The following is an 18,384-nucleotide window of genomic DNA, read 5'->3' as shown; positions in this document are numbered from 1 at the left end:
GCAACTTGCTCTTGGCCGTCTGAATTTGGCCTGAAGGTGTTTTCTGGGATCACAATATCAGATTGGTGGGGATCTGAGTTCCAAAACCCCCGAGGATCTACTAACTGAAGGTCAGTGATGTTCCAGATGGATCCCCTTTATCGGACAACTCGGTATTATTAGTAGTGGCTGTGGTATTACGCCCAGTCCGGTTATATTGCCGAGAACCTAGTTGCACAGAGTTGTAATATGAGGCACAACCACTGATATATGCAAAATGCTGTGTAGACAAGACAGGGCCCAATGCTACTCACGAGAGGGGAACTATGATGAGGAAGGGTCCGTTAATGCGCTTGTGTTCCATGAGGTATGTAATCAGAGCGATCGTCTGAATAGTCTTCCCCAGACCCATTTCATCAGCCAGGATCCCATTCAGGTTATTGTTGTATAGAGAGACGAGCCACTCCAGACCCTTGATCTGAGGAAGGAGAAGATGGGTCAGAAGCTACACAGCTCATTCCTCCACCACTCCACCCATCACATCCGCAGAGCCCGCGGGTTCACCGCGCCGTCCGCCGATCCACCCGCCACTTCCGCGCAGCTCATCCGTCCGCGCAGCTCTCCCGTCCGCGGCATCACCCGCCACGTCCGCGCAGCTCTCCCGTCCGCCGCTGCACCCGTCACGTCCGCGCAGCTCTCCCGTCCGCCGCTGCACCCGTCACGTCCGCGCAGCTCTCCCGTCACGTCCGCGCAGCTCTCCCGTCCGCCGCTGCACCCGTCACGTCCGCGCAGCTCTCCCGTCCGCCGCTGCACCCGTCACGTCCCCGCAGCTCTGCCGTCCGCCGCTGCACCCGTCACGTCCCCGCAGCTCTGCCGTCCGCCGCTGCACCCGTCACGTCCCCGCAGCTCTGCCGTCCGCCGCTGCACCCGTCACGTCCCCGCAGCTCTGCCGTCCGCCGCTGCACCCGTCACGTCCCCGCAGCTCTCCCGTCACGTCCATCCGCTGCTCCACCCGTCGCGTCCGCGGCTCCACCCGTCGGCTACTCCATTCGTCACATCCACACAGCTAATCCATACGCCACTTCACCCGTTACATCCATCTGCTTACCTGGTACTGTTTGAGGATACCATTCACCAACAGACTCGACTGCTTGTCCACCCTCTCGCTTACGGCATGCGCCACGGAGTAGTAAGATTGCAGATGGGCCTCCGCAGCCTGCGATATGCTGTACTCGTCATCCACATCCTGCCTGGCGCTCCTGGGGAGAGAGAAAGTCCGTCAGCAACCAACACAGAGGAAACTTTATGGGACATCACAAGGAAAACCCTATAAGCACAGAGGATAGTGCAGCTAAATGTCCCTAAAGGTGTTCTGCCTGGAGGGAGTTAGTTTTCCAGTTACTGTAATAATGTTATCCCATTGCAGCCATGTGAAACTCATGAAGTTTGCCCTACTAACCAAATAACCAGCCTGGAGTTACATGGTGCCCACACCTCTACTCACCCAGAGCCACAAAGTATTTTCCAATCTGCAGCCCTATACGAGTCCTGTAGGTCGACCGTCCCTGAGGGCTCATATCAGCAATCGTTAGAGGGGTTTTCCAGTGTCTTCTATAGTGATGTTGCTCCAGCGTTCATACGCCACAGCTCTAATCATTTGCATATCTGCCTGAGATGTAACTGCATGCCAAGATTTGCTAAAATGACTTCTAGGGGCAGGATTTATTTTTGACCAGGAGCCATAGCACTAAATCCACCCACAATTTTTTGCACCACATGAAAGATGCGATCGACGTACAAATGAGCATTTGCTCACTTGTCTGGCAATTGCCGATACCGTCACAAGGCCGGATCATCAGACATCATTAAGGGTTGGCACCTACAAGGCTCCTTTAATAATAATAGCCCATTATGTTTTGGGCAACATTAATTTGGCCAGCATGTGGCAGCATCGCATCATGCTGCTCACATTGAGAGGGTTTACATGGTGTTAAGGAGGCATGTAAATATGGAGGTAAAGGCTGCAATGTATGCGAGACTCTACAAGGGAGGGAATATGGAGGAAATCAAGCATAGTGGCACTTTGTGGGCACTCTACATGAGCGGCATGTGGCTGGCACTGTGTTTTGGAGCTGTACCATTACGACTGTATGTGAGGGCATGTAGCTATCACTCCATGAGGAATGTGGTTATGAATAGATTTGCACCCTGTAATTGACACTCTTAAGGGGGCAGCAAAACAAACTCAAAAGTCCTAGATGATGCCGGACGGCAGGACAGAAACCAGACGGATCCCATTACAGTCAGTGGGTCCATCTGGCGCTGTTCATTTCCATCAGAGGAGGAGTCTGGATTTCCGTTTTCCTGCCATCGTGACCGCAAGGGAAAACAAACCTTCACACAGATGCGAGCGCGGCCTCACACTACAGGAGATAGGACTCACTCTATAATCTCTCGAGCATAAATTTCTGAAACTTCATCGCTATCTGGGTCAGGAATCTTCTTCTCATCCGCAGGAGGTAGAGCGGTGATAGGGGGCGCCGCCGGCTGCGGCTGCTCCTCCTCCTCTTCCTGCAATTAGAAAGCAAGTTATTACCAAACTTCAAAACATGAAAGATTCTGGAGCCTTAGCTCATGTCGTACTAAGCAAGGATCTCACCTCTTCCTCCTCCTCTGAAGCGCTCTCCTCGCTGTCTGATCTCGGTGCAACTTCATATCTAGTTACAATAAAAATTGGGAGTCATTAAAGCACCTAATAACTCGTATGAGGGCACAATACGATAGCCTACTGCAAGGAACCCAGGTGTATAGTTAAAGGCGGTGTCTGGGACATAAAGGAGTTGTGCCAAGAGGTCATTCCCGGTCAGTGGGGTCGCCCGCTTGGTATGCCCCCACTATGTTCTAGAATGGAGAGACTCAATAAGAGCAGCACCCATACCGACAGACCTTCTGCCATCCAGTAATACTACATTCCTTTACAGCGACCATTGTAGGGGGAAGGGTCAGGCTGGCCATGGTTTACCCTGGCAAAATCAGCCGCATGCTGGAGATGCCGAGAGCAAGACTCGGGGCAATCAGCTGATCACCGCGCAGAAAGGGTTGGGCATCTTGGAACAGTCCCTTTAAAAAAAAAGGGGGGGGGGGGGGGGAGGGGGGTACAGGCAAAAAATAATGAAGCCCCAGTACCCCGCCACTCACTGCACGTGGCCTCTCAGCCAATAACAGGCTTCGGTAGTCATGTGGCGTTCATGGCAGTGCCACCACTAAAGCATGTGACTGCTCCGGCAATCACATGCACAAACAGAATGTGACGTAACTTTCCACCATTCCCTACTTGTATATATTTTTATATGTTCCGCAAGACCCCTGAAACTAGATTTTTTGCAAGTGTATTCCAAGGAGAGGAAATCTGTTACTACAGTCGTCTGACAGTGCCTGTGATGTTTTTCCTTTTTAAAAATGTTTTCTTATTGTAAAATCTCTCGTCATGTTTATTGGGGGGGGGGGGGGGGTCACAGCTGAAGACCCTGGGTATAGCGGCTGCTACTAGGAGGCAGACACTAAGCAAAAAGCGTGTTAGCTCCTCCTACCAGCTATACCCCTCCTGCAGGCACCAAGCTAACCAGTTTGTATGCAAACAGTAGGTGACGTTAAGTTGGCTGAAAACAGTGAAAAATGAAACAGTAGACCACCATGTGGGGCACCTGGAACGAACGCTCTAACAAGGACAACGGTCCTGGAAAGTCATGAGGACCAAAGTGGGCGGGTGCCATGTCCCCCAATAAACATGTCATTGGGAGACACAGCCGAAGACCGTGGGATGTTCTAGAGCAGTCTCTGGGGTGGGGAAATTAGGTAACAAATCATGCGGTTAGTTATATAGCCGTCTGCAAAACCCGCTGACAGAGGGCAGAGTGGCGTCAGTGGATGTAAATGTGTAAACTTTGTAAAGGTGCGCAGGGAGGCCCATGTGGTGGCCTTGTAGACCTGAAAAGCGGAACCGCCGTTGCACATCACCCAAGAGGCGCCAGAGTCGAATGTGCAGTAATGTGTAAGGGAGGCTACCTGCTTTTTTGCATGGTATGGAACTTTGGAAGTCCTCGGACCATCCGGAATCCTGACAAGGGAGTCAGGAGCACCTGAAGGTGGACATCTGAGACCAGTAAATTCACAGAGCATAACTAACTCCAGTTTTTGGAGAGCGCGTGCCTTCATGTGAGAGTCTTAAGGACAGAAGGAGGGTAGAACAATGATGTGGAAGGACGATACAACTTTCAGATAGAAGGAGGGCATAGGACAGAGGACCACCTTGTCCTGATGTCGTATGGTGATGGGAGGCTAGGCCAATAGGGCTGTGAATTCAGAGACCCAGCAAGTGGAGGTGACAGTAATCAAAAACGCCATGAGGAGAGTTGCGAAGTCGCACGGAGGCTTGAAGGGATACGACTTTAGGGTGTCTAGGACCAGGTTAAAGGGGTGGTCTCGCGAAAGCAAGTGGGTCTATACACTTCTGTATGGCCATATTAATGCACTTTGTAATATACATCGTGCATTAAATATGAGCCATACAGAAGTTATTCACTTACCTGCTCCGTTGCTAGCGTCCCCGTCGCCATGGTTCCGTCTAATTTCGGTGTCTTCTTGCCTTTTTAGACGCGCTTGCGCAGATCCGTCTTCTCCCTTCTTCTCCCTTCGGCTCCGCTCGGCAGTATCGGCATTTTGGCTCCGCCCCCTTGTACGCATCATCGCGTAGCTCCGCCCCATGACGTGTGCCGGTTCCAGCCTCCTGATTGGCTGGAATCGGCACATGACGGGGGCGGAGCTACGCGATGACGCGAAAAAGGGGCGGAGCCAAAACGCCGATGCTTCCAAGACCAGCCGAAGGGAGAAGATGCATCTGCGCAAGCGCGTCTAAAAAAGCAAGAAGACACCGAAGTTAGACGGAACCATGGCAACGGGGACGCTAGCAACGGAGCAGGTAAGTGAATAACTTCTGTATGGCTCATATTTAATGCACGATGTATATTACAAAGTGCATTAATATGGCCATACAGAAGTGTATAGACCCACTTGCTTTCGCGAGACCACCCCTTTAAGGTCCCAAGGCAGAACTGGAGAACAATAGGAAGGGGCGGTATGCATGACTCACTGTATGAATCTGCAGACCACCGCTATTGACGTGAAAGGCGCTAAAAGGAATAGACAGAGCAGATATCTAACCTTTTTGAAAGAACCGAGGCCTAAGCCCATGTGAAGACCTTCTTGGAGAAATTACAGCAGTCAGGATAGAGAAAAGCGCATGGGATGAAAACTTTGTAGTTCGCACCAGAGGAAGAAGGATTTCCCACCGCGTGAGAGAATGAAGGTTTCGTAGCCTTCAGCATCGTCTGGATAATGGGTTCTGTAAAACCACGGGCTCTCAGGATCGCAGCTTCAACCGCCACGCTGTTAACCCTTTGCAATCCAATTTTGGATTCAGGGTTTCCTAGGGGGGTATTTTTTCTGCCATTATACAATACCGCCATCTGCTGGCTAGAGCCAGTACTGCGGTATGGGACTTGCCGGTGAGGCCCCCGACAACAGAGCAGCCAGTAATATATAGTAAGAATACCCTGCCGGACCTCCTCTGACGTCGGAACTGTACAGCCTTCAATCAGAATGTCTTCAGACGTCAAACAGTGAATTGGAAAGGGTTAAGCGAAGAATGGCTAAACTCGGGTGGAAGAGGGGTCCCTGTAAGAGAAGATGGTCTCGAAGGGAGGCGTCACAGAGAGCCAATGAGTAGTTTGACTAAAACTGCGTACCAGGCGCGTCGAGGCCAGTCTAGAGCCACCGGGACCACTAGAGGACCTACCAGTTTGATCTTTTTGAGGAGTTGAGGGATGAGTGGGGATGGAGCAACTATAAAGGGAAGCTTGTCCGCAGAAACACCAAGGTTTTGTCTCATTGAGAAAGGATTGTTTACTGAAGAGCTCAGACGTGAAATTGGCCAAAGGAAATCACCTCAAATAAAGAGGCCATCAACCCCAAGACTCTTGTGCACCATCGAATGGGAATAGGATTCCATGACTGGAGGAGATAAAGTTTCTACGATGGAAGCAAAAGACAGGAAAGTACCGTGTTGGAGAGTACAATGAGGCTAGCGACTTAGCAGGTGGCTCAGTAAAGACCATATGTGGGGTCTGATCAGCAGTGATCAGGGATGAAGACGGAGGCTGGGAAGAAAGAAAGGACCCAGAGGCTGGCACTGCACAAAAACGAACAGGAATGCAGAGAAATGGCGCCCAAGACGCTAATTGGAGGGGAGGAAGAGAAGTCTATCCCTAATTTCGGGCAAACAAAATAGAGGCACCCTCTTGTGGTGTATTTCCACCCATGCACGGAAAGCCTTCAGATTGTCCACAAGGGGCTTGCTCGCCCTTCCTTTAGGGAGTGGCTGCGTTAGGCCTCAGACCACAGCCTGGATTAATACACCACACGGCGAGGCATTCTCCCCTCATCACCCCCCACTTCCTCCTGAGCACGGCCTGTGGAGAAGCCACAGGCGGGCAGCATAGAAGACCGGACCGATGCTGTGACATGTGTAGAACTAGGCAAATGGCTTAACCCCCCCCCCCCCATCAGGAGGAAGGCTTTGGCGGTAGGGATTGGCACACGGAGAACCTGCAACCAGCAAAGCAAGTGGTCTGCTTCCTACGGACACAAAGCTAAAACGGATTAGTTTGGTGCCTGCAGGAGGGGTATAGCCGGTGGGAGTGGTATACATTTTTGCTTACTGAAGAAAGCTGGGTCATGAGCAGTGAAACCAGCAGAATGGTGGGAGAGAAGTACTAAAAGCTCACTGCTAAAAGTTTAACTGCTCCTTGTTAAGTTTTAAAGCATAGAGTTTAAGTCATCCCAGAGCACCTTTTTAACAACTACTCCAACCTTTCCATCCTAATCTCTCCTACATAAAAGGCACCCCCTTGAACATACCCCGGATTCATCTCCAGCCACGTCTCCAGCTGTCCTGCCTTTGGAGCATCTCCACCAGTCAAGATCTTTCCGCTTTCCACATGGATAACTTTGACAGGAAGGTCACTCATCTGACTAGTCTCATCCAGAGGCTGTGGAGGAAGAGTAGCGGTTATCCCATGAAACCCGTTGGAGAACTATGGATATTGTACATCAGATGTCTCCTATCCTCACCTCTCCATCTGGTCCGAGTGCTGCAGCCGGCTGCCCTTCGGTGTTCTCCAGCATCTGGAACATACATGACCGTGTAACAGATGTTTGAGGACACCATTTCCTCGCACTCATATGTTCGGTGGTCTCACCTTTTTCTTTTTCCTCCTCTTCTTCTCCTTTAGTACCTGCGCTGCTTTGTGTTGCCTCACCAGCTCTGTCAGGTTGGCCACGTACTCGTCCGTTTGCTGCAGGAGGTAGGCCAGGCGCTTGTCCTTTTTCTGGTCAATCAGTTTCCGGTAGCCCTCCTCATCTTCTGCCTGGAAGGAGAAGGAACAAAATACTGATATTCAGGTCTATTACCCAACCGCTAACTTCAGTCTATAATACCGCCAACAGGATTGTGTCCTGCAGACCAACAAAAACGATGCTGGAACAAATGCAGCCATTGCTTGCAGCACAGAGTACCGATTCATCCGTCAAGTTTAACCACTTTCTGCTGCAGCCTTTGTGTCCTCATTTTTCCACCCCAACTTAAAAAAAAGTAGAAACATTTTTTTTTCCAGCAACATTGCCATTACTCTCACTTTTAAAAAAAATCCCCATAGGAGCATTTAACTTGGGAGTTTTTGATCACCTATACAATATGCAGCAATACTTCAGTATTGCAGTTGCTCTATTAAGCCCTGCCACAGCAAGGCCTAATATACAAAAGTCAATGGCAGTCCTAGGGGCCTTCACAAAGTCCCAGGTTGCCATGACACCCAAACGGCACCTCATGATCTTATTGCAGGGGTAAGATGGGCCGTTTTGGAGACAGAGGGGAGAGAGCCTCCACTTCCTTTCCTCTATCAGGCCATTTAAATGACGCTGTCAGAATTGAGAGCAGGATCTAAATGGTTAATGGCTAGGATAAGAGTCATCTTCTTTCACAGCTGGATGTCAGCTTTCAAAGACAACCAACACGGAGTACGGAGTGGGTCCAGCCCCTGAGCAGGCGCCATACCAACCCTGCCACATCCAATATAAAAATGACCTCACCAACCACCTTGATACCAAAAGGACAGAGCATGGAGCATTCGCCCAACCACATGTAGACCAGCAGCACCAAGAAGAAAATCCAGCTCAGGAAATGGCAGAACAAGAAACTTAAAAAGTATCTTTCATTACAAAAATATAGAGCATTAGGGCACGGACTACAATACAAAGAATATGTCAGTGTTGCTGATGTGTTTCCGGTGTGAACAGCACTCTTCGTTGTCGCCATCTACAACTGTTCGCACCAGAAACACATCAGTAAAACATCGTAGCCAATGCCCTAATGATCTAGATTTGTAATATTTTTGTAATCAAAAGCACTTTTTAAATTCCTTGCCCATCCAGTATACATGTACATTGCATGTTGCCAAGAAGTTAAAGGGGTTGTCCAGTTGTAAACAGTTAATGGCCTATCCTTAAGATAGGCCATCAAGAGTAGATCAGTGGCGGGAGGAGATGGGGGGAGCCCACCACTCAAGATCCTTGGCTAATCAGCTGTTCTCCAGGCCGGTGTGGTGGTGCAATGAAGCAGACAACGCTGTTCTCATTGCAGTGGTACGGCTTGGCATTTAAAGCAAAGTTCCCACTGAAGTGAAGAGGAACTTTGCCTGTAATACCAAGCCGTGCCACTGCAGTGTGAACGGCGGTGTCTACTTCCTGCAGAAAACAGCTCCATGCACGAACGCATTGGCCCAGGTTGGGATTCCTGGATGGTTGCCTCACCACTAATCTACTGTTGATGGCCTATCCTCAGGATAGGTCATTAGTCGTTTACAACTGGACAACCCCTTTAATAACGCATTGTTGCCATCTTCCATTGGTCTCTTCCACTCCAGTGCCTACTTGCTCCGATGTCACCATTATGTCAGGTAGTAAACACCAGAATGTGTGTAAATCCAGCGGTTACAAAGTCTTGCAAATGAAGAGTGAGCATGGCCTAGAAGATCCCAGCAGACAGCAACACGATCAGAAAAGGCGATGGCATGGGGACCCACCATGAGACGCCGCATTCTCTCCTTCTCAATCCTCTCATTCTCCTTCTTCTGCTCTCGCTCAGTGTTGGCGTGATACGTGGCCACCGCCTTGGTCAGTTTCTGGATCTTCCCGGTGACTGAGCGGTGGAACTCCTTGAAGTCCTTGGCGTGCTGCAGGATGCTATTCAGGTATTCCTGAAGAAAAACCACACACCGTGATGAATCCTGTGCCCCCTCTTCCGAGTAGACGGCTTCTCTTTTATACTAATTATTAACCCCTCACCTGGTGTTTCTGCCGTCTCTTGCGCTCCTGCTCAATCTTTTGCTGTTTCTCCAGTTTCTCAGTGATCCTGGCCTCACGGAGAGACTGACGTTTACTGCGCTTGTAAGCCTTGGCATTCAGAGCCGTCTCCAGGGCAGTGTCCCTCCTCATACACACCACAACCTCTTGTCGGAGCTGGAAAGAAGAGCAAAGCAAGAATCCTGACATGTCTGGTCCAGTCTACCCTCTCACCTACCAGAGGTCTCATGACAACAACCTACCTGTCTCTGGAAGTTTAAGAGTCTCAGGGCTTTTAATTCTATTGTAGCTTTGGTCCTAAGGTCACCAGCTAAAGACCCTGGGAGGTTCTCCAGTTCCTGGATCCTGTGCGCAATCCGGGCCTGAAGTCTGAAAAAGTATGAAATACTTAAGGATATGCGTCATCTTTCAGGTAGAAATGTGTGTCTATTAAAGGGTTTCTGGGACTAAACTATTAAGGACCTACCCTCGGGACAGGTTATTAATAGATGATCGGTGAATGTCCGCCATTCGTGACTCAGTAATCCACTGTTATTGGGCCTGCTGTCAGTGCATACAGAGTCAGGCGCTAACAGCTCCGTTCACATTGCAGAGGCCTGGGTTGGTAATTGCAGGCACATATTCTATTGATTTCAATGCATTACCAACCCAAGCAGCTGCAATGCAGACTAAGCCATTTGCTTTTGCCTTCATCCACATTGAGAGAGAGAGCGGTGAAAGCAGATTACCATGAGTTGCAAGCGGAAGACCCCCGCCAGCCAATAGTGAAGTCCTGGAAAACTCTTAATGAGAAGGATAAAAGCATTTTTGACTAAAAAAGGACATACCGGTATTCACGTTCTTGGAGCACTTCTACCGGATCCAAGCCCCTGGGTTTTTGGATAGGTGTAATACGGTTGCCTTTGGGATGAAACTGGACCATAGGTGGAGGTTGGGCCGGCTGACCAGGTGACTGTGTCTGTGGTGGCATGACGGGAGAAGCCGCAGGCGGCACTGCAGGGGGTGCAGGTGAAGGGCGACCAGTTGGCTGTGGAGGAATCAACTTCTGAGGTGCGGCAGCTGGAGCGGCAGCATTGGCCATGGGACCTGAAAGAAGAAAACAGAACACAGGGATGTAGGTCTATTTTTGAGAATGACTAATGGTGTCTTTACAGACTTCAATAATGTCTATCATTCAACCAACCACGATTGCCTCAGCATGGAAATACTCGTACACGACTGCTTTAGTTAGCTGAAGTCACAATTGTCAGGTGTGCTGAAAAACGTGAAATGTGGCTATTAGGAACGGGACGCAGTTTACTCCTCTTTGGGATACACCTTGGCTTCCAGAACTGAATAAACTAATAGACTTTGAATAGAGGAATAGGGGTACACGACGCGCCTCTCATACGGTGTCCGGAGTGGAGATAGACATTTGAACAACTACAACTTTATTACAAGTTGCCACATGCTCTCTTCTATAAATACTTGCGTTTGCGACATTTTAATAGGTTGGAGACGGCCTCTTCTGAGGTGCAAATTACTAATTTTGTGCTTGCAGAGATAATTAGTTCAGCCACTTCCACCGCAGGGAAAATCTCCACTCTATACGGACATAATCAAGCGCAGTTTAATCTGCAAAACCCTTCTACTGTTGGCAGATCTTGGGCTGACATCTTACAGACGATTCCCAAATTATATGTAAGTGAATCACATCGACTGTGTCAGATCGATTTGACTCACAGGCTAGTACTGAACCCCAGTTTATCTACATGAGATTGGGGTGAGGGGACTCACTGTTGGGTCTCCGATGCAAAATTCAGACTGCCGGCTTGATTCACATGCTATGCCGATGCCCAAGATTGCAAAGATATTGGCAGGCAATACTTACCATAATTAATATTGTATGTCAAGTGTCTTTAGATGCAGTTTTTTACTACGTGTCTTGGAATATGTGACCGATTTACCAGGAAAGAGAACAAATAGAGAATTGATCGCATTGGTGGGGACCACAACGCTGGATCGTGTCAGCAGGGAACACGCAAGTACTGCTCCTCTCTTATTTTAGCACTGGTGGCATTAAAGGGGGCATGTTGTCCAGTAACCTGAATCCCTTTAAACCACCCATCTAGACTCTGTACCATTTCATTGTAAGTGTATGGTCCCATATGTCAGATTTGCTAAGGGTTTTCCACAGCAGGAAAAAAATCTGCAACAAATCCCAAATGGTTCGGATTTACTGCAGCTTTTTTACACTGTGGAAAATCCACAGCAAATGTGCCGCGTGTGAACACACACCAATATGAGAAGGGGTTTTCCAGGTCTAAATGACTGTTGGCCAATTGTCACGATAGGTCATCAGTAGTTGATTGTGAGGGGTCCCCTGCCCCAGACCTCCATCCGGTAAGTTTATGTACGGATGTGTGCCGGAGTCGGTCAAAATTGGTACTGCAAGAACAGCTCCCACTGAAGCCAACGCCTCATTGGCCTGCCTTGCTGTATTCCAGACATGTATGTTGTCATATTATGACAACGCCCTAATTAACACTAATCCCAAGACTGAAAGCAAGGAGGATAGAGACCTCTATTGTTTTGGAGCACAGTTTAGCGGTGTACTTATACAAGTCATAAATATGGAGTTCAGTCATTGCAATTTAAGGGGTTGCCAAAGATTAGAAAAACATGTTTGTCTTCTAGAAACACCCCACACCTATCGAAGGGTTGTGTATGGCGTTACAACTCAACGGCACTGAAGTGACTCCGCTGTAATACCACACACAACCTTTGGACAGGTGTGGTGCTGTTTCTGGAAGACAGCAGCCATGTTTTCCTAATTCTGGCCAACCATTTTGAACCTATATCTATGCATTACCTTCAGGCCAAGGTTTCGGGGGCGCACCCGGAGGATGCACTGGCATTATGGGAGGAGCACCTGAAGGTCCTGGAGGTGGCATGGCTGGTCCAGCCATTCCTGCATTAAGGACAAAACACCATCAGTAAGAGGGAAGAGTCAGGTTCTTATACTGAAGTCAGGCTTTTCTAGTAAGTTAGGTGACTTGTAATAAAAATGAAGAGGGTAAACAGGATAACGCAGCAGCGTATGGAGAACAGAAGGTAGTAAATGCCAGTTTATGGGCACTATGAATGGTAAAGACCTGGGATTAAGTTTTATTTTTGCTCTCACCATGAGGTCTGTTGTAGCTGGGTGGTGCTGGCCCTGAGGCGGGCACAGGTCCTGTCCCGGAAGCTGCAGGTGGAGGTAGTGTTGGCATCTGTGGCTGCATGCCTGGCATAGGCCTCTTGCCTTGCACAGCCATCTGTAGTTGATCGGGTATTGGCTGCCCTCTGGCCAGCATTTTGTAAGCCATTATCTGCGCTCGTAACTGATGCAGTTGATTCTGATTAAATGGCGTCGGGCTGCGGCTCGTCTGCTGCTGTGGCTGCTGCTGCTGCTGCGGCTGTTGAGGGTCCGCGTTCTCCATGTTCACCCCTCCCGAACCAGAGGGCATTGGCGGTCCAGAGGGTGGGCCATTAGAGGGCACTGGGCTTGGTACATGTTCAGAGCTGCCCAGAGGTGAGGGGTAACCTGTAGAGGAAGAGGAGAACAAATAATGATAAACCATTCTTAACAGGGGTGTAACATAGAACTCATGGGGCCCTGTAGCGAAATTCAGAACTGGGTCCCCCAAGGCCCTGCTTCCCAAAGGTTTACATATATATTCTATCAGGCAATGTTTATAACACAGCAGGCCTAGAAATAGCAGCTTAGCTCTCATATACATCTAAATAATGGCAGCACCTATTACAAACACCAGGTATACACAATGATGGGGATTACGGTCCAGGCGCCTCCAGTGATCACAGGTGACATCTCTAATTTCTAATGTCTATTTAGTTTTTCTTCTCCATCCAGGCCCAGACCGCCATAAATACTTCTTCCAGTACGCTCTCACCATCCTACCACTACTCCCTCCCCTCAGTATCCCCCCCCCCTATAGTAGTAGCAGTCCCATTTGGCAATAGTTATCCCAGTGGCCCCCATTAATAGTGCTCCTCCTCCCTGCTGAACATCCGGACATGCAGCGATGTTCTAACAAGCAGCTCTCCTTCATAGCAGTACTGAGCCTGTCAGCGGTTCCAGATGTTGGGCACTGAATGCAGACGAAATTCTGACCGCGTCTCCTGTTCCAGGGTCTAGTAATGTGCATACAGCATGCGGAAACAAACAGGCTCAGTACTAGTTAGTGAGAAACCTGCGAGTGGTAGGTAGGGAGGTGCAGCCATTTGGCCTTGGGCCCCTCTTTCCCCGCAGGCCCCATGGCAGTGGCGTGGTCTGCCCATATTAGGGGCATGTCACCCATTCCAATAAATCTGTTCAAGCACCAACTTTCAACGTGATCCGCTGGTTCATAACAGACATTGCAAACGAATGAAGCCATGCAAGACGGGTAGGAGTATATAGCCCCTCCCGTATCGAAGAAAGCTGCAGCCCAATAGACGGTATGGATTTCATCTGTATACCTTGCGAGTGCTGGTCCATTGGGCTTGGTGGTGGCCCCATTCCAGAAAGGCCACCGGGCCGCATTGCCATTCCCTTCATCTGGTTGTAACGTGGGTCTTCTGGCATGGGCTTCTCATGCATGGACTCCATGGGCTGGAACAGGGGAAGAAAACCGTTAGACACGTTCGTTATCACTCCAATTATGTAGTATGAGAAACAGCTTTCGTGCCAGAACTGAGTTTCATCGGCCCCCTTGCATCGAAGTTCTCGGTATCGGCAGCTGCTCTTGCGATGGGGGCTACAAGCAGCAGAAATATAACCATAACCCTTTTCATCGCTGATCCTTGCTCTACGATGCCACGAAATACTGACCTTATGCATCTGGTGCATGTTTTCAGGAGGATATCCACTGGGGCCTTGGGGTGGAATTGGTGGCCCAGGGCTCGGTCCCATCATACTATGCGCTGATCCAGGAGACGGCCCAGGACTAGGGCCCAGCATAGCACCAGGAGAAGGGCCAGGACCAGGAGACTGGACAGGCCTAGGGGTGCCGCCCATAGGCGGATCTGGGGTGGACATCGCTTCGGGTGAAGAGTTCACTCAATGCTGGTCTGCAAGAAAGAAGACAGACATTAGCTCTAGGAAGGCGCAGCAGATTAACGCAAAACCCCTCCGTCACCTGGAGCCGTCCGGCTCCACCGCAGGGTCACCTGGAGCCATCCGGCTCCACCGCAGGGTCACCCGGAGCCATCCGGCTCCACCGCAGGGTCACCCGGAGCCATCCGGCTCCACCGCAGGGTCACCCGGAGCCATCCGGCTCCACCGCAGGGTCACCCGGAGCCATCCGGCTCCACCGTAGCGGCTCAGCGTTTGTCATACAACATTTACCAAGAGAGAAATCTGCATCTACTGATAAAAATAGACGACACTCAACTTTTCTAAGTCATTTTTAATTGGCATCCGGGATTTGTCCAGCCCTGATGACAAGAGACACAGGACAATTACTCCGTGTATATTTAAGGGTTACATAGTCATCCCTGCCCTGCGACGGCTGATAGTGGAGTCCAGCTCTTAGTTTTCAGCATCCTTTAGAAAGTTGAAGGTAACCCCAAAACCAAAACAAAATTTGTCCGGGTACCAGAGGCGGGAAGGATGGGGCTGCTGCTTTCTCCTAGCAGTGCCCTGCTGTGGACCAACAGTTCAAAGGCCCATTTAAGGACTTCCAAGATGGCCGCAGTACGTAAATATAAATATATATGTATCTATATACTTCTATTGTACACACGCTCTCTATCTGATGCACATGGTGCACTTTTGGTGCTTCAGTAGTCAGACATCACACGCCGCTCCACTTAGTGCCGCTCACTTGAGCATGCAATCAAAAAGCAGCGTGAAGCGCCTCAAACTACTGATGCAGAGGAGTGATGCTGACATCTTGGAAGCCTGGAGAGGGGCCGGCAATTAGCAAGTCTACAGAAAGCTGCAAAGGAAGACCAGCAGGTAATATTAATCCCTTCGCCTCTGTTCCCGGGACACATTTGGTAGCTAGAGATTTGATTGGTTAATATAAGTTCCACTTTTTGCAAATTTTTTAAATTCATCCCCCGCGGTTCTCCATCACAGGTGGGGTGCGAGTGCTAAGCAGAAACTGGCAAAATACAGTCGACAGGTATGTCCTGCAGGTTCACATAAACGATGCTACTGACAAAGGAACACCAGATCAAAGAAGAAATAGCCTCCAAGATCCTGGCGGTCCTGGACACGAGCCCCAGGAAAGAGCACCCGATGCGAGTCAGCCAGGTGTGGAAGCATCATGCTCACTAACAAGTGGCATCCGTATAAGATGCAGCACCACATGATAGCCGACAATCCAGGCCGCCACGTGGAATTGGCATCACTTATGCCGACATGGAAGAACTGAAAGAAACGGTCAAAATAGGAAAGCATAGAAAACGGTGATCAGTAAAGTGACCGAAAGTGAACCTCGACTGAACAGATCATCATCATGTAGACCTACAGACCACACCTGTATGTGACCTCTATAGACCTAAGGAGCCGGTAGGACCAGTGAAAGTCACCATGTGCACCGGATACCGCCTATAGCCCACCCAATTCCTTTATCTCCATAGGGCACAGAGGTGAGCACACGCTGCCGCTAACACCCGGCCCACCCAGCGTGGATGATTTAGTATGAAAGACAAGCGCTCTACAGCCGCCGCCGCAACCAGGGTGCCCTTAAAATCTGCAGCGTCAGCATTCCTCGAGGAGCAGACAAGGTATAATTCAAACATAATTGACCTTATTCCAAAGTACATAGACTGCAGCTTCAGACCAAGCATATAAATCAATTACAGAAACCGAAGGGCGACAGCGACATCCTCCGTCTGATCTCTCGCTGCGGCAGCTAAACCGGGAAGGAGATGAAACAGATCAGGCGTGCTCGTCATTACAGGAACGCTTCTCCAGCAAATTAGACGGGGACTCGGCTGAGGGATGTGCGAGGCAAGCGAGAGCCGAGTACACGCCAACAATGGAGGCTGCAGAAAACATTTGCAGAGCTTCTTCTCTTTCACTTACACGCAACGGAGTCATTTAAGGAGACGTCGTACCGAGGAGCATTGAACCCACGATTGCCATGATGGGCTGTACAGTATGCATCCACAAAGGGGGCTCCTAATAATTGCACATTTAGCTAATGCTTTAAAAAGGGTATGTCCATCAAAAAAATTAAAGTAGGGCAGTCATACGTGCTCGTCCAGCTATTCCTCCCCGACTAAATACTGTATGTATACTCAATCAGTCCAGCGTGTAGGTTTTCAGCGGGACATAAGCGGCTGCTAGACTCCTCTTGCGGCAGGCTCATCGCCCATCAAAACACAGGATCAGGCATATTGAAAATCAAACATGCCCGATCTTTTTTCCCCTTCCAACATCTGCCATCAGTGGCGACATTGGATATCCATGCGCAAATTGTCAGTCAACCGTTCCGGCCGACTTGAATTGAGAGTACAGGATCTGTAGAAGGCAACCCGAGACCTTCCGCACTGGGAACAGTTACCAGTTGAGCCGTAATGGGACTCGTTGTGCATTGCATGGCTGTCGACTCAACTCAACTGGCGGGCATGCAGTTGAGTCTCTCCATGCCGATGACCAACGCAGCAAAGAAGTGTGCCTTTAATGACCACATCCCCATAGAGATGGCTCCTCTAACCCAACTAGGAGGCCTTCTGACTCGGCACCCGCCTTACACTCCCAACACCCGCTTTCATTGCTATGATTAACCGCGCTCGTAAGGAACGCTCGCCATCTAGAAAAGCCGCAGACTTTGTATCGTGCAGAAAATATCTGCATCCACAATGCAGAGGTGACAAATTAATCCGGAACAAGGAAAGGAAAAATGATCCAGCAGCTCCCAGCAGGGGGCGTAAAATGAAAATACGATTTAAATGGAGCTGTCAGGTTACATACAGACGCCCACGCCACAGACCGACTAAATACAGAAGAACATTTCATAGGTGCTTGCTGTTATCCGTCCTCTAACGCTAGAATTTATGGCACGGAGCGGGAGGCGGCGGGGTTGGCACTTCCTGGCAGCTCGTTTTAAATGGCACTGGGAGATTTAATTAAAGCAAAGAATCTGATTAACGCCTTGCTACCGTTGTAGCGGGAAATTACTTGCACTTTGATGTCTTGCTTGTGTTAATTACAAGGCCAGGCCGGCTACGTCCAGGTACGGCACAAAATAAATTAAATTAGGATGGAGGAGAGAGATAAAACACAATCTGTTCTTCTCAAGGAGAGGCGCTTCTAGAACAAGACGCTCCTTTCCCATATGCCAGATGAAGAGAGGGGGAAAAATAAGCACAAGGGAGAGAAGAAGGAAAAAAAAAGCAAACGCATAAAAGCAGCTTCAAAAGCAAAATGCATTAATTATTGAACGATTTTTATCTGTGCTCTGGCAGACAGAGCGGAGAGCGGCCGCCCGGCAAACAGGCATTTACCATCCCGTCGGCCAGGAGCGACTCCCCCTCCAGACCCCTCGTAGAACCACCGCACCCCCACACCAAATAGGGACTGAACCAGTCAGGCCGCGGTCATCGAAAAACACCAATAAATGGTCATAGAAAGCTTTAAAACCAAAGACCATATAGCCACTTTATTAGAGACCCCCCTCTAGTAGCGCGTTGGGCTCCTTTGGTCTTCAGACCCGCAGCAATTCATTGTGATGTAGATTCTAATAGGTGATGAAAAGGTTCTGTAGGATTATTGGCCCCTGCGGACAGGAAGCTTCTTGCAGTTGCCACACATTAGATGGAGGTGCCGACATGTTCTGACCAGCTGATAGGAAGGGGTCATCGATTCAGGCTGCTTGTGCCAAATTCTGACCTCCCATCAGCACGGGGCAGCAGGAATCTGGATCCATCTGACCAGGTGATATTTCTCTACTG

At 49.6% G+C, this 18,384-nt stretch overlaps 1 protein-coding gene across 1 annotated transcript in view; it reads right to left on the bottom strand.

Moving 5' to 3' along the window:
* Positions 1–18,384, bottom strand: part of SMARCA4 (SWI/SNF related, matrix associated, actin dependent regulator of chromatin, subfamily a, member 4) — a 40,931-nt gene that overhangs the window by 14,218 nt on the left and 8,329 nt on the right. The window contains exons 2-16 of the mRNA XM_066593614.1: positions 14,309–14,547; positions 13,957–14,089; positions 12,620–13,021; positions 12,308–12,406; positions 10,284–10,542; positions 9,699–9,825; positions 9,439–9,612; positions 9,177–9,350; positions 7,296–7,463; positions 7,168–7,221; positions 6,955–7,085; positions 2,639–2,696; positions 2,423–2,550; positions 1,088–1,238; positions 294–457 (exon numbers count right to left, since the gene is read on the bottom strand). Coding sequence (XP_066449711.1) covers positions 294–457; positions 1,088–1,238; positions 2,423–2,550; positions 2,639–2,696; positions 6,955–7,085; positions 7,168–7,221; positions 7,296–7,463; positions 9,177–9,350; positions 9,439–9,612; positions 9,699–9,825; positions 10,284–10,542; positions 12,308–12,406; positions 12,620–13,021; positions 13,957–14,089; positions 14,309–14,515 — 2,429 coding nt within the window. The 5' untranslated portion in view covers positions 14,516–14,547. The remainder of the gene's footprint in view (positions 1–293; positions 458–1,087; positions 1,239–2,422; positions 2,551–2,638; positions 2,697–6,954; positions 7,086–7,167; positions 7,222–7,295; positions 7,464–9,176; positions 9,351–9,438; positions 9,613–9,698; positions 9,826–10,283; positions 10,543–12,307; positions 12,407–12,619; positions 13,022–13,956; positions 14,090–14,308; positions 14,548–18,384) is intronic.

The sequence above is a fragment of the Eleutherodactylus coqui genome, chromosome 2, assembly GCF_035609145.1.
Source record: "Eleutherodactylus coqui strain aEleCoq1 chromosome 2, aEleCoq1.hap1, whole genome shotgun sequence".
Lineage (NCBI taxonomy): Eukaryota > Metazoa > Chordata > Amphibia > Anura > Eleutherodactylidae > Eleutherodactylus > Eleutherodactylus coqui.
The sequence above is the reverse complement of the archived record's forward strand: the minus strand, read 5'-3'. Positions and strand labels throughout refer to the sequence as shown.